Genomic DNA, 16616 nt, shown 5'->3' with positions numbered 1-16616 from the left:
CAGATCTGCCGATGTGTGGAGAGGAGTCCCTCTACAGGGCAGCCTTTGTTCACATAACCATCCAGGAGGCCTGCAGGTCTGCCTCGGGTACAGGCGCCCTGGCTTGCTGCTTGCTGTCCACCTCTAGGCAGTTGAACTGTCCCCCCTATCCCGGCCCATCATGTTAGGAAACTGGAGGCTTTCTAGAAAAACACAGACAGACAGCCTCTGTAACTGACCTTTAACAAGGCTCTCAATGACTTCTGGTGACGGGGATGTGCTGAGAAGGTGGCTCACCTCCCACAAACTTGTAAAATAGACTCTTTTTGCCCGGAAAACACCCGCTAATACCACAAAACATCCCCACACCACTGCCAAAACACAGAAGAAGGAAACAGCAGCCAAACAGCAGGGGCTGGTTTAGCTCACTCGGCTAAATCGCTGGCTTCTAAAGCAGACCAAGCAGGCCAGCAGCATGGTTCGATTCCCGTACCAGCCTCCCCGGACAGGCGCCGGAACGTGGCGACTAGGGGCTTTTCACAGTAACTTCATTGAAGCCTACTCGTGACAATAAGCCATTTTCATTTTCATTTCATTAAGAGGACGAGTGGTGACCAGGAGCGGAAAAAGCCTGGACAAACAAACAACTGAACCGGCCGATGCACGAGGTGGGGAAACCCGGGCCTTGCCAGAGCAGGAGAGGCTGGCCCACCACACGAGAAGCCCCCACCACACCAGGGGATGGATGGAGGATGTTTCTTTCAAGAGAATTAAGAGAGCATCGGGACGGAACAAATTTGGACATCCAAGCTGTGGTGAAGGGTGTGGTCGCTGAAGCTCTGGTGACATCACAGGTGGCCCGAGATAAGGCGGAGAGGCGACTGGTGGTCCAAGAAGAAACAATCAAGGAGCTGGATATGGCTCCAACAGACCAGGGTGACCGGATCATCGCCCTGGAAAAGGCTGGTTGCGACAAGGGAACCTGAAAGGGAAAGTTGAGGATCAGGAGAACCAGTTGAGGCGGCAAAACCTATGAATCATGGGCCTACCGGAGGGATGAACTCCACAGGCTATGTGGCCCAAATGCTGGGCAACCTGGTGGGAAGGGATAGCTTCCCCAACCCATCGGAAATCAACAGAGCACATCTGTCACTTCAACCAAAGCCCAAAACAGCGGAACGGCAGGGGGGTAATTGCCAAGATGCACAGGTACCAGGACTGGGAAAGAATCAAGCGCTCAGCCAGGCAATAAAAAACTGTAGTTGGGAAGGCTACTGGATCTGGATTTATCAGGACATTTAGTTTGCCGTGGCCAAGCACCGGGCTGAATTTAATAGGGCGAAGACCACACTGTATAGAAATGGGGTACGGTTTGGAATGTTGTATTCAGCCAAGCTCTGGGTCACGTTCCAAGGCAGGAAGCACTTCTTCACGGCCCCTGTGGACATGGACAGGTTCGTTGCGGAGAACAAACTGGAAAAGTGACAGAAGGGGCAGCGATGAAGAGTCCACAGAAAGAGACTCTTTCAAGTTTTTTCTTTTCACACACTGTACTGCCAACTGTGAACCATCACCAGAGCGATCACTTTACGCGGCAGTGGACTGCCTCGTTCTGGGGATGAGAGCGGTAAGAGAGGGAGGTATGAACAAGCACTGCAAAGCTCAGGAGAAGGTGAGGGTAATGGCAGACAGGGATCCCAGGGATCGGGCGACAGGAGGATGTACAACTAGCCCCAGGAGGGGGGCCACCACACTAGCGAGGTAGCTAGCACCAGGAATTATGCAGGAGAGAGGGGCCGTGGAGCATGGAGGGGGGGAGAAGAACCACATAGGAGAGGTAGGTAAAGAAAGATTGAGGGCATTAGGCTGGGTACAACAGGTCACACGTGGCAAATTGGAGCAAAGTGGCGCTGCAAGCAACCACTTGGGTGGGTCCATGGACAAAGGGAAACCCTGGAGTGCAGGGACGCATCCACCAGGTAGGTAAGTATAGTTGATCCCGCAGGAGCGAGGGGACAAACTCCCCCCCCCCCACCCCTCAACATCAGGATAGTCACCTGGAAGGTCAGGGGACTTAACAGCTCAGTGAAAAGATCCAGAGTCTTCGCTGACTTGAAAAGTATGAAAGCTGACATAGTCTCCCTCCAAGAGACACACCTGAGGGAGAAGGACCGATTGCGGGTAAGTAAGGGCTGGGTGGGATAGACCTACCATTCCTGCTATGGGACGAGGGCCAGGGGGGTAGCCCTGCTGTTAAATAAGAGGACGATGTTCACAGCGACAAGAACAGTTTTGACCCAGGGGGTGGTACGTCATCGTCAGCGGTGTCCTTGACGTAGCACCAGTAGCCCTCATTCACGTGTACACTCCCAACTGGGACGACATGGTGTTTGTAAAGAAGACCATAACAGAAAACTCTGACATAGAATCCCCAAAACAGGGAAGACCTCCAATCTGGCGAAGGAACTCAACCTATTCAAGGCACATGTGGGGGCGCTGGACCCATAGTGATTCATCCACCCAGGGGAAAATGAGTTCTCCCAAGTACATAATGACTATTTGCAGATTGACTTCTTTGTAGTGGGAAAACTGATGCTTCTAGAGCTGGTAAGGGCAGAATATTCTGTGATCGTAACCTAATTATCTGGATGTGTGTTTGGAGACGGGCATGCCCAAGGCCCTCCATGAAGGTTGGACACGGCCCCTCGAGAAAATATCACAAGCCATAGACAAGTTTACATAGAATTTACAGTGCAGAAGGAGGCCATTCGGCCCATCGAGTCTGCACCGGCTCCTGGAAAGACCACCCTACCCAAGGTTAACACCTCCACCCTATCCCCATAACCCAGTAACCCCACCCAACACTAAGGGCAATTTTGGACACTAAGGGCAATTTATAATGGCCAACCCACCTAATCTGCACATCTTTGGACTACTAATGTGTATTACTAATAAGCAGAATGGGGATGTCTCAGCCTCAATGTTGGAGGAGGCACTGAAGGATGCGATCAGGGGTGAAGTTATCGCCTACAAAGCACAAAGAGATAGGGAAGAGAGGGTGGCTAAGAAACAGCTAGTCGACTCCATATTGGAAGTGGACCGGCGATACGCCAAGGCCCCAACCATAGAGCTCCTGGCAGAGAGGAAAAAGCTACACATGATTTTGACCTGCTCTCTACGCAGAAAGCAGAGCATCAATTCTGCCAGGCACCGGGCACTCTGTACGAACACGGAGACAAGGCCATCACCAGCTGAGAAAGCAGGCAACCACGAATGAAATAGCCCAGATTAGGGATAGCAAAGGCAAATTAGTAGTGGAGCCGGAAAAGGTCAGCAAGGCATTTGAGAACTTCTACCGGGGGGGGGGCTGCACAACTCAGATTCCCCAGCAGGGGACTCAGGGAAGAAGAAGTTCTTTGATGGACTGGACATGCCAGTCGTGGGGAGGATCTCAGCGGTGCCTTTATATGTTTTATGGGCAACTCAGTAGCACGGTGGTTAGCACAGTTGCTTCACAGCTCCAGGGTCCCAGGTTCGATTCCCGGCTTGGGTCACTGTCTGTGCAGAGTCTGCACATTCTCCCCATGTCTGCGTGGGTTTCCTCCAGTTTCCTCCCACAAGTCCCGAAAGACGTGCTGTTATGTGAATTGGATATTCTAAATTCTCCCTGCGTTCCGAACAGGCGGTGGAATGTGGCGACGAGGGGCTTTTCACAGTAACTTCATTGCAGTGTTAATGTAAGCCTACTTGTGATAATAAAGATTATTGATAGGAGACGGGGCCTGGAAACGCCGCTAGAACTGGGAGAAGTCATGGAGAATATCAGGTCCAAGCAGGCGGAGAAGGCTCCGGGACCGGTCGATTTCACGGCAGATCATCCGCATAGAGAGAGACTCTGTGCTCTCTGTCTCCTTCTGGAAAAGATTCGCGATAGCGCTGTTCCCGCATCTGAGGGACATGTTCACAGACACACTGGCGATTGACACACTGCCTTCTACGTTGGCACAAGCCTCAATCTCGCTGATACCTGAGACAGACAAAGACCCAGCAGAATGCAGTTCCTACAGACCCATCTCGTTGCTAAACGCAGATGCGGAAATACTGGCCAGGATCCTAGCCAAGAGACTGGAGGACTGCATACCAGAGATGGTAGCAGAAGACCAGATATGCATTGTCAAGGGTAGACAGCTAACATTGAACATCAGGCACCTTCTGAACGTGATCATGACTCCACCCAGGGAGAGAAAACACCTGAGGTGATCGTCTCCCTGGACGCAGAAAAGGCCGACAACAGAGCTGAATGGAAGTATTGCATAGAAGTACTGGAGCGGTTCAGGCTTGGAACAGGATTCACTGCCTGGGTGAAAGTCCTGTATAGCTCCCCCATAGCGAGCGTACGGAAAAACACCACCAGCTCTAAGTACTTCCAGCTGCACAAAGACACAATGCCCGTTACCCCCGCTGCTGTTATACCTTGCGATCAAACCACTAGCGATCACGCTTCGGAAAGAAAGAACTGGAAATGACTGGAGAGGAGACGGAGAGCACAGAGTCCCTCTCTATGCAGATGATCTGCTCCTCTACATCTCGGTACCCCCGAAACAGCATGGAAGAAATCAAAGTGCTCTTGAAAGAGTTTGGAGCCTTCGCGGGCTACAAACGTAACCAGAGCAAAGGGGACGGGGAAGAGCTGAAGTGGTTGCCTTTTAAACAGGCCTGACACAGGCTTGACACAAATTCCACTACCAGGGAATCCAAATTGCTCACGACTAGGTGGGGGTTCACAAGTGGAATCTGACCAGCCTGATGGAGGAAGTCAAAAAGGACCTGCTGAGATGGAACACACTCCCACTCTCCCTGGCGGGGACAAAACCCCCATCTGCAACAACCACAGGTTCACACCAGCGTCTATGGACGCCACCTTCAAAAGGTGGAGACAGGACGGGGGAAACTGACAATTATGGATTTTTACACCAACAACAGGCTAACAACGCTCAAAGAACTGACAGAAAGATTCCAACTGATGGAGGGAAACACACATAGGTTCCTACAAATCAAAAACTTCCTACGAAGGGAAACAAGATCGTACCCACTGTTGTGTTTGGTCTTCTATACCATACGAAGGAACTCACCTGACACTTCGACATGTCCAAATCAGAATCTTTTATTGAGTCTCGTGTGGTAAGATAGCAATCTGATACAGAGCACGGTATCATGGAGTTTGCTTATTACTCCTCTGAAATCTGCAAGTTCCACCGGCCATTCACTGGTACGTCTTATTACCCTCTCAATCTTGTTCTGAAGATGGCTGGATGTGTCTACCCTTATATGTGAGTGACTGGTCACATGAGCCTGGCTGGAGACGGCATGGTGTGTCAGCACTGCCACCTGCTGGTTGGAGGTCGCACACCTTCCATTTATGATATCGCCCACAGGCATAACACCACATCCTCCTTTTTCACAAAGCATTAAAATAATGGTACAGGCAACATTGAATGTCAAACTTTATACATTCATTCTACTTGGCTGATAAAGAGAATGCGCTTTATTAAGGTGTGCAAAGCATGCTGTGCCTGACGAGTGTCTGTTTCCTTTGCATAGATCATTAAGCCACCCTCACGGGATCACCTGTGCGCTCATTCGAGCTGTTGCCAGCCTCTTTGAAGACTGGTTTACGTGCTGGCCTCTTGTTTCTCTTGATCTTCGCTCTGTGCCATTGAAAGACCAGTGTCAATGATTGCCATACTTGTGTCACTACTGTAGTCACTTTCTCTTTTGCTTCCTTGCATGATGCTGTTTGCTACTTGCGACTGTTTTCGTTGCTGGGATGAGCTGGCTCTCCCAGTCTTCTCCTCCTTTTCCTCTCAACTTTGAGAACACGGTGATGGATTTTGGTGTGCCTCTTGGTTGAGTTGCTCTTCATTACTTGAGATAACAATGCTCTCTGACTGAGCTGATCCAGTCACTGGACCATCTAGATCAAATATGTGAGTGATCTGTGAAGCTGCATCATGAAATTGTCCAGCACCTCCTCAGGATCGGCCTCAGAGTTGACCACTATTGCAATCTCCACGTCGCTGTCATCAGCATTATCGCCTATGTCCTCCCATTCATCATCAGTGCCGTTGATGGCTTGGGAGTAAATTACCAGAGACGTTTCAAAGACTTGGAATGGGTTACCGCATACCTCTGAGGCCAGTTTTTCCAATATCGAGACGACTTCTTGAAGGTCACTTGTCACATGACCTTGGCCTGGAGACCGCATGGTGTGTCTACACCGCCACCTGCTGGTTGGAGGTCGCACGCCCTCCTTTTATGATATAGCCCAGAGGCATATCACCACACCATGACAATCACTGATAGAGGGCCTATTAGACGCGGACATTCTAGGGAAAGGGAACTGTGGTGATACGTACGGGCGACTGCTAAGGAGGCCGATATCCAACTGGACGAGACAAGGGAGAAGTGGGAGGTGGAATTGGGGTTTGAAATAGGGTGGGGATTCTGGAGCGAAGCACTGCACAGGGTCAACTCCACCTCCACATGCGCAAGACTAAGCCTAATGCAGCTAAAAGTGGTACACAGAGCTCGCTTAACCAGAACCCAAATCAGTTGGTTATTTCCTGAGGTGGAGGTAAATGCGAACGGTGCCAAGCTAGCCGGCCAACCATGCCCAGATGTTCTGGTCTTACCCCAGACATGCTGGGTTTTGGACACCTTCTTCGAGGCAACATCCAAGGTAGAGCCTTGCCTGAGTGTGGCAGTCTTCAGAGTATCAGAAAAGCCAGATCTTTCATGGGGAGGAGGGCCGATGCTCTTTCCTCCCTAATCGCCCGCCGGGGAATCCTGCTCGGCTGGCGGTCAGCAGCACCACCTAAAGCTGCAGACTGGCAGTCCGACCTGTTAGAATTTCTCCAAATGGAGAAAATTAAATTTGCCATCCGAGGGTCGGAGGAGAGCTTCCACAAATCATGGGAGACATTCACTCGGTTGTTCCAGGACCTGTTTGGAGCCAACAACTAGGGAGCCAAAGAACAGGAGGGGGTAGCCATGACACAGCAAGGGGCAGGGAAAAGGGGAGTGGGAGGGGGAACAGGGAAACGTGGAACGCAATATGCCCAACAAAAGAAGAATAAGAAATGGGGGGGGGGGGGGGGGGGGGGGGGAGGGGGAAATACAACAACCTGAACCAAGGGGGAAACAAAGAAAACCGATGGGAAATGAAACGCAGGAAACCACATCTGGCACTTTAAAAAATGTAAGATGAAAAAAAGCTATGATGTATGTATGCATTCCCGTACCAGCCTCCCCGAACAGGCGCCGGAATGTGGCAACTAGGGGCTTTTCACAGTAACTTCATTTGAAGCCTACTTGTGACAATAAGCGAATTTCATTTTTCATTTCAAATCGTTGAAACTGTGTAAATAGTTACATTTTTAATTTTTATTTTTTTCCTCTGTCTCCTAATGTTGTCCATATTTATACTTGTTTTGCATACCAAAACAACTCAATAAAAACATTTAAAAAAAATATAAGGCTCTTTGGCTGCCTGACCTGGTGGGGACAGTCACTCCTGGGAACCCTGAACCCGCTTTGGCTAAAATGACCGACAGTGAGAATGGGTTTGGAAAACTGGCAAAGTCTGCTATTTTTGGGCCCCATCAAGCACCCTTCCCAACCTCGGAAGTCCATCCCAGAGTATCTTTTTCAGCAGGATTTGTAAAACTGGACGTGAAATTGATATGGGACTGGAATGCAAAACAGGCAACAATAAATTAGCTGCCCACTTTATGCCATCTCTAACTTTCTTTTCTGTTGTGGAGCAGTTTCATTCTCCCTATCTTTCGAGTATTAATTATTTGGATTGAAAGCTGGTTTTATACCAAATTCAAGGAAACTTCAGTAACTTCTTCAAAAATAGCATCAGCATCGCTCAATAATGAACCATTCTGAGATATCTTTCATTGGTGACACAAAATCGATCAGATTCTTTTTATATCATTCGAGTATGTCCTTTCGCTATCCGTTATTCTGAGATTTAATTGAAGAGTAAGGAAAGTGTTCTTGAACTAAGTACATTTTCAATCCCTCTATTGAAATACATGTGTTTCAGCTTATCGCATATGGTCTGTTGACTTCCACAAGTTTATGCCGAAGTGTCAAATTAGCAGTAACAGGAAGCATTTTTAAGTCAGTTACTAACGAACTAACAAGGCAACTTCTGGCTGTAAGGTTGGGACTACATTCGGCTCTAATGCCCTCCGTGAAAACCACGCGTGGAATTAACTCACTGAAGCATGAATGATTGTTGCTAAGGAGGGAAAATATTGCATAAATGCTTCAAAAAAAGGAGAAAGACTCAAAACTAACCACGTTTTTAAAATCTTGTTCGAGTGGGTTTGACTTCCTGTTACCAAGACTTAAATAGAAAGCTTTGAGCGCAGCCCAGAGCAGCTGGTCACACACGGTAAGCAGTTATGGCCAATCTGGATGTGACATTGCGGTACTCCGGCATCAACTTTCCAGGACATCTGCACTCAGTACAGTCGATGCGATTCGCCGAGGAGTTCAAGTTTCATGATACTGACACGCTGATCGTCACGTACCCCAAATCAGGTAAGAGCATCTGTATATGCCAGTACCTTGGTGGTCAATTGCTACTTTGTGTATTTTTTTTAACCCCAAATGCTGAAATCTGACAACTTTTTAAAATTCATTCATGGGATATGGGCGAAGCAGGCATTTGTTGCCCATCCCTAATTGCCCTCAAACTGAGTGGCATTTAAAAAAAGAGTCAACCACATTGCTGTGGACCTGGAGTCACCGTTAGGCTGGAAGATTTCCTTCCCAAAAGGACATGAGTGGACCAGATGGGTTTTTACAACAATCAACACTGGTTTCATGGTCATCCTTAGACTTTTAATTCCAGATTTTCATTTAATTCAAATTTTGCCATCTACTGTGGGTCCCCAGAGCATTACCCTGGCTGTCTGGATTATTAGACCAGAGACAATACCACTACTCTGCCACCTCCCCTGCCAGTACTCTATTGAAATATGGGCAAATACTGTGAATATTCGACAATGAGATATTACACAGATGTAGTTGTTGACTGTCACAACCTGTGTGCCATGGGGTTTTCACACATGTTTTGTATTTGTTTAACATGATTTGTATGTGTGTGCATACATATCTTAGGATGCTGAGGGAGGTATCCTATTTGTTCTATGTTTTAAATTTATTTTATTGTACTAGTTGTCAGTAAGTGGATGGTCTGAACAGCGTACAGCTCAATTGTTTCCTAGATTTAGCTCTTCACAGGTAGAGGATCTAACCATTGCAGAGAGCTGCCAAATGGTTCATGTTTGGAGTTTATAAACAATCCTAGTTTTCAACCCAGCTCTGATCCAATCATTAGAGATACAGATTTTGAAAAATAAGACGGTGTCGTGGAACCAGGATTGAACCCTGCCAATGTCATGGTCTGCATTTCATGATCTATTATCAATAAGCATTAAGAGAAATAAACTATACCTGTGTGCATTGAAGAATGATATCCAAGAATTAACAAAGTAAAACGGAGACTAACTGTAGAGAGCTGGCATTGCACCAGTGTTAGCTCCTGCTCCAGTGCACTAGGTTGCTGAAACATCAGGGGAAAGGTTCTGGAACCAAACTCTAACAACATGAGCCAAGGTTTAAACAAAACTAGGAATCCAAAGTCTACAACTTTAATCAGCTTTGTCAGTATAGTAATAGGTTGAGCTGCTGCAACCATTTCATTTACAAGTGATCCTGGTTGATTGATGTCATGCAATAATTCAACTGGCTTAACTTCCATAGGTACAACATGGATGCAGGAGATTCTCACACTTATTTACAGTGATGGAAACCAGACACCAGCTAAAACCATTCCAAACTGGCTTCGAGCTCCGTGGCTGGAACATTATTATTGTGAGGATGTTCTGCAGGACAAATTAGACCATCGAATTATTACCACGCACCTTCCCCAACACATCCTCTCCAAATCCCTCAAACAATCTAATGCAAAGGTACGCAAACTCATAGCAGCCAGATTGCAAATACAGGCTGTTTCAAAACTGTAACTTGATGCTAGTTATAAAAGATCTGCCAGAAATATCACTGTAGTAAAAGCCAGTTTGGCGTTGCACTTTTACAGTTTTTAACTTCCTACAAGTTTGTACTTCCTCCAGAGCGTGCGTGAACAAGTAGCATTAATGTTTTTTTCGATTTCGAGGCTAGGTTCGACTGAAACAAAAAGTAGCATACCAATCAAAGCATAGCTTTAGCCAGAATCAAGTTGTGCTTATGAGTTAACCTGCTAGAATTCCACTTTAGCAAGGACTGTTGATAAATTGCAAGGCACTTGTTTTAGCTACTTTCTTTTTGTTTTTATACTTTTAATGCAAAAATGCTACAGAGCGCTAATTGAAAATAAACCATTTTTAAGAGCCTGCTTAGAAAAGGATGTAATGTCCTATTGTCCTTTAAAGATCACCTGATGAATTTGCTCCTACAATGGGGCAGTGAGTACTTCCTGGATTTCTGACAGCCAATATCATCTGATATTTTTTTAAAGAACTTTGCAGCTAGTGAGCAGTTAAATGTGTTCCAAAAGCAAATCTGAACTTAGTTCAGCCAACTCAACATTGCTATATAGAATGTAATTTGTTTTTAATTGATGTTTTATTAGGAATATTAATATGGAGAAATTAAACATTTATTCAATTTCGCCACCCAGCTTCAGAGTCAAGCATACCCAGATTGGATATGGGAGTAAACATCTTTTACTTAATCTTATACCAAACTATATGAATAGTTTCAGTTCTTATGCACCAGCCATTGCAATTAAACTTGCCAGGTTTTATACGATTTGCCACTTGGAACTAATTAATATTTGCCAAGTGCATTCCAGACAAAGCTTTTAGCTAGCCAAGGGCTCGTTTGCTGTTTGGTTGGGTTGGATTTGATGGGGCTGCTGAGTCACCCAATCCTTACAGATCAGAATTGAAGGCAACTGCGTCTAAGCAGTCTTCATTTAACTTATGACCTTTCGGTAGGATCAAGCCAGAGGTCAGGTGTGAAGGCTGTTCTTGTCTGCTTGGATCTAGTTTGTCTCATTTGTGGGGACCGTGAATTCGATTCTGTTTGAATTTGAATTGTTTTTTGGAGAAAGCAAGGGGATAGATTAAGGGCTTGCCCTGTCCACACTGCGAATAAAACTTTAAAGAAAAACACTGGGTGCAATTTACTGTCCCGTTTTGGGCACATACGGCGGCGTGTCTCCCATACTTGTAGCGCCGAGAACAAGCCCAATATCAAATGGGACTCGGTTTGATTTTTATGGTCTGTGAGGAATGCTCTGCCGAGTTTGCACTTCCCTAATTTCCTGCATGGATGAGCAGGAAGAGATCGGGATGCCATTTTTAAATGTCACCCCGGTGTCTCGAATCCCCCTCTGACTCTCCACTGTGGCCTCCTGATGCCACTAACGTATCTCTTAGGAGGTCCTCAAGCCCCCGCTCATCCCACCTCTTATGGACATGGCATCCCTGGGCCCGATGCCTTACCAACGTTCCCAGGTGGCAGGAGTGCCAGGTTACCACTCTACGCAGAGCCCCACCACCCACGGACCTCTGATGGCCAGACAGACCACCCCCAGGTGCAGTTATGCCTGGTTCACATTTGTGTACACCAGTGCTAAACGGCACCATGGCGAGGTCTCCTGGGCACGATCTCCCAGGCATGTTCCGCGGCAGAGAGAATCCGCCAACATATTTAAATCCGCTTAATGGCTCATTTAAATATGTAAATCTGTACGTCTCAAGGCGTTCCTAGCGTTGAAAATCTCATGAGAGGCCCCTCGCAAGATTTAACGGCATCAGCATGTCACCAAATGGAATTTCAAAACCATGGTATCATTTCTGCTGGATCAAAATATTTTTCAATTCGCTGAACACATCATGCGGGCGGGCGACATCACAGCAAACGGGCAGCATGGTGGCATAGTGGTTAGGACTGCTGCCTCACAGCACCAAGGATCCAGGTTCAATTCTGGCCGTGAGTGACGGTCTGTGTGGAGTTTGTATATTCTCCCCATGTTTGCATGGGTTTGCATGAAGGAGCACCTCCAGGTGCTCCTTTCCAAGGTGGATTGGCCATGCTAAATGACCCCTTAGTATACAGGTTAGGTTGGCTCTTTCAGAGGTTTCTAATTCTATCATTCTCTCCCCATCACACAGGTGATTTATGTTGCAAGAAATCCAATGGACATAGTCGTTTCATTTTATCATTTCCACAACATTGCAAACTTCCTGCCAGAGCCTGGAACTTTTGGGGAATTTCTGGAAAAATTTTTACTTGGAGAAGGTACACATTTGACCTTGTTTAATTTACTTCCAAAAGTCGATGTATATGGAGATTTCTATAGCCAACATTTTAACCTTCTCAACAATGTACTGTAATAAGAATTCTGTCCTTTAAAGGAAACTGTTAGGCAATAATCGGAGAAGCTTACAGCCATGATGATGATTTATACATTTCCTCATGAACATGAAGAAATATAATTTGTACTCAATTAATCTTTACTAACCAGAAAGCACAGCGAGGAAGTGCTTTCTTTTGTGCCCTAGTCTGATGAATTCACTTCTTACATCGCAAGAAGTGAGATCCAAAAACGCAAGTCAAATTATCTGGACGTCAAACAACAGGAACTGTAACAAATACACTGTCCTCAAAGTTGTGAAATTGTGGTTTAAGGTTGATGTTGTAATAAACCACTGGCATATCACAAACTTATTAGGAACAGGAGGGATTGTGAACATTAAGTTCGACAACCAGTTATTGGATTTTTCCAAAATTGAATTTGATTTCTTTATTAGCATCCTTGCATATTGAATTGGAAGGTGATGCATTCAAAGTCACCCTCCAATGTGAGCAAGTTAGGCCAGATATTACCACAAGCTTTGGGACCTGACATCAGGGTCCAAAGTTACACTGAGATCTGTTCGACAATTTTACTACAGGTGGACTCTGAACTGGTTACCTGCAGGCCTGCTGTCCAATTAAGGATGTTGGGTGTGCACTCCATACTGTCAGTAGCTCAGGAGATGGGCACTGTTGAAGCAGGCAGAGTCCTCAAGAGTCCATCCTCTGGGGTCCATGGATGGGAGTTAAAATCGTGGAAAGAGAGCCATGGAATATCTGGCTTTGATGGTCCCTCTCACACCCCAGGCTTCATCTGGCAGTCTCTCCCACACTTGGGATAGGGGACCATTCTGTTGTCAGCAAAACACTGGTGGTCCTGTCATGGCACCCAATTGGGCCTTCAAATTGGCTTCCCACCTCCTTGAAAATTCCCAAGTGGTGGGACTGCATCAGGGAACAGTGGCAGGTATACTCCACTGTTTACCAGACTCCCATCTCCGCTTCCCATTCCAGGATTGGTAAAATTCCACCCATATTAATAGACAGAAAGCACTAACCTAGCCATCATTCCTCTACTATCTAACAATAGTTTTGCTGATTGTGGGATCCTGCTGTGCACATATCGACTGTCCTGTTTGCCTTAGAACAAAAACAACAACAGATTGGGATAACGTGTTCAAAAGATTCTGGAAATATTTTAAGGCATCAAGTATAAAAATGCTATTTATTATCTAAAGGGATTCATCTTTCAGACAACATATTTCACTGAATTAAGGGAGAACATTAAAAAATGCGTAATCAGAACTTAAAAGACCTTTGTGAATAAAAAAGGCAAGGAAAGATAAAAATTCAATTCTATACCATGGTGGCACAATTTGCATTTTAGAATCCTACAGTTTGAAGCATCTATGCATAACACTGATAGTGGTACAGTGTCATAAGAATGCTATGGACACATTTTCACAGGCAAAATTTCAAAATAACCTCCAATGTTTGGAAATGGGGAGTGACATTCTGTTTCACAAACTCAAAAGAATTTTAAAAATTAAAATCTAAATCTGTTATTCTTACATCAAATTATAGTGCATTTTGGATCATGGTTTGAACACATAAAAGGCTGGCTAAGCCACAGAGAAAAATTCAACTTCTTTTTCATAACCTACGAGGAGCTGAAGAAGGTAGGAATTAGATTTTATATGGTTTATGCTGGTGAACAACAATTGCTCGATTACATTTGAATTAGGTTTTTTTTGCAGACCTTATAAGCAAATTAATGAAAAATGTTTCCTGTATCTCAAACCTTTGCTACATTCTACTTCACTCAAAGAATCATACGACACTGAAGGAGGCCATTTGGCCAGTCATGCCCATGGCAACCCTCTGCAAGGACAACCGTGTTAGTCCCATTCTTTGGCCCTTCCCCCATAGCCCTGAAAATTCTTTCCTTGGGTACTCATCCAGTGTTCTTTTGAAAACCTCAATTAAATCTTCCACACACCATAAAAGCAATGTATGCCAGGTCTTAAACACTTGCTGTGGAAAAAAAACTTCCTCATGTCGCTCAAGGTTCTTTGCGAATCATCTTAAACAGGTATCTTCTGGTCCTCAACTCTTCTAGATACTCGGGGCACCTTAACCAAACCTCCTCTTAAAAGAGCAAGTCATCAGACTTCTCCAACATATCCACTTAACTGATGGACCTCATGCTTAGAACCATTTGGGTAAATCTTTTCTGCACTCTCTCTGAAGGCTTATCTCACTTGCAGTTACATGATTAGTGGATTTAATACTTTTGCACCGCCCTGCCTAATTCTTTTTGAAATTACACAAAGGGTGGGATTCTCCAGTCCCGCCCAAGGCAACCCTCCACAACGCGCTCCGTAGCAGCAGGATGGGTGAGCTACGTGATTCACTATCAATTATGACGAGAGATGTGTGGCCTCCTAGAGCACACATTTATATTCCGCCTACTGGGCAGAGCCAGCAGGCAGGGATCTACCCCCGTACCTGTAGTACAGGGGCCTTACCGTAAAACCCATATATACAATATAATGCAACAGTGGTGACTACCACATTCACCCCCTGTTAAAAACTGAGTCCAGCGGGGGTGGTGGAAAACTATATACATACAAATTGGTTTTAAAATTACAGAGACGGTTACAAATTTAGATGATTGGGCGCCTTGATCTGTCGTTGAGAGCGTCGCAGTGCTGGTGGCGACTCGGGCGTCGGCTTGGTCTTCAATGACTCCGGGAGCATGTCAAAATCCTCTTCATCCCCAGGTGGGGTCAAGGGGAGGACGGATTGTCCTGGAGCGGGGGCTGCGGTGGGGTGCACCAGGGGAAAGGAGGGTGGTGCCGGGCAGGGTCGGGGGGGTGTGTGGGGACCCAGCTGGTGCCAGGTCCCTGAGGGAGACTGTGTCTTGGCGGCCGTCAGGGTACGCTACGTAGGTGTATTTGCATGGAGTAGCTGTACCCTCTCAACCAACGGGTCCGCCTTGTAGTGCCACACGTGTTTACAGAGGAGAACGGGTCCTGGAGCTGCCAGCCATGTTGGCAGCGAAACCCCGGAGGTGGACTTTCTGGGGAAGGCAAAGAGACGTTCATGGGGGAGTTTTGTTAGTTGCGGTGCACAGGAGCGACTGAATGTAGTGAAGTGCATCGGGGAGGACCTCCTGCCAGTGGGAGGCCGGGAGATTCCTGGACCGTAGAGGCAGCTGGACGGCCCTCCGGACCATCCATTTCTCCCTCTCCACCTGCCCGTTTGACCTGGGGTTGCAGGTGATCGTCCTGCTTCTGGGATTGGGTCTGGTGCAAACCCGATGTATGCTTCAAAGCAAGCTAGCAAATGTTCAAAGTCTTTTTTGGAGTTGTCTGCTTGAGGATGCAGCTGCAGGCGATCCGGATTGATGCGGAGGTCCATCTCTGGAAAATCTCAGTGCATCAATTTATTCCACAATCAATTACAATGAGAGATGTGTGGCCTCATGCAGCAGCTGACAAAATGGCTGCTGTTCGGAGAGCACACATGTTTATACTCCGCCTACTGGGCGGAGCCAGCAGGCAGGAATCTACCCTCGTACCTGTAGTACAGGGGCCTTACCGTAAAGCCCATATATACAATATAATACAACAGTGGTGACTACCACACTCTATCAAACACCATGACATTGGCGGGACCAGGAGATTCTGCCAGTGCCCAATGGCGAGCAGCCTTAGCTGCCAGAAACCATGCCCTGAGGGAGGTGGGAAAAACCCCGCCCCCCCAAACTTTTTCACAAATCACACGTCAACCATCAATAAAACATACATCCCGAGATCCAAGAGGATGTGGTCCAGCTGACATTTTGGTTAAAGGGCTAGACAAGAGGACCCGAGGACTTTGGGGGAAAAAAAAAAGAAAACATTTTAAAATGTTATGTGGCATTTTCTTCCAGTCTTCATTATCATTTGTTATTTTTCACAGGACCTGAGACATTCTGTGGAAAATCTCTGCAATTTTTTAGAACATTCTCTTTTACCAGAGACAATCGACACAATTGTGCGGCACTGCAGCTTCACAAACATGAAGGACAATCAGATGATCAACTACACACTCGTTCCCAAAGAAATTATGGATCACGATAGAGGAAAATTCATGAGGAAAGGTTAGTTGAAATAACTGGATTAAATCAGCTAGAATATGATGGT

The 16616-nt window shown here is 46.3% G+C and overlaps 1 protein-coding gene across 2 annotated transcripts in view; it reads left to right on the top strand.

Moving 5' to 3' along the window:
- Positions 1-16616, top strand: part of sult5a1 (sulfotransferase family 5A, member 1) — a 173452-nt gene that overhangs the window by 155382 nt on the left and 1454 nt on the right. The window contains exons 2-6 of one of the 2 annotated variants that reach the window (XM_038806491.1): positions 8377-8595; positions 9823-10031; positions 12243-12369; positions 14011-14105; positions 16393-16573. In XM_038806491.1, the coding sequence (XP_038662419.1) occupies positions 8457-8595; positions 9823-10031; positions 12243-12369; positions 14011-14105; positions 16393-16573 (751 nt within the window). In that variant the 5' untranslated portion in view covers positions 8377-8456. Of the gene's footprint in view, positions 1-8163; positions 8596-9822; positions 10032-12242; positions 12370-14010; positions 14106-16392; positions 16574-16616 lie in introns of those variants that run through there. The other variant, XM_038806490.1, reaches the window with a different exon arrangement.

Source organism: Scyliorhinus canicula, chromosome 9, assembly GCF_902713615.1.
Source record: "Scyliorhinus canicula chromosome 9, sScyCan1.1, whole genome shotgun sequence".
NCBI lineage: Eukaryota > Metazoa > Chordata > Chondrichthyes > Carcharhiniformes > Scyliorhinidae > Scyliorhinus > Scyliorhinus canicula.
The sequence above is the reverse complement of the archived record's forward strand: the minus strand, read 5'-3'. Positions and strand labels throughout refer to the sequence as shown.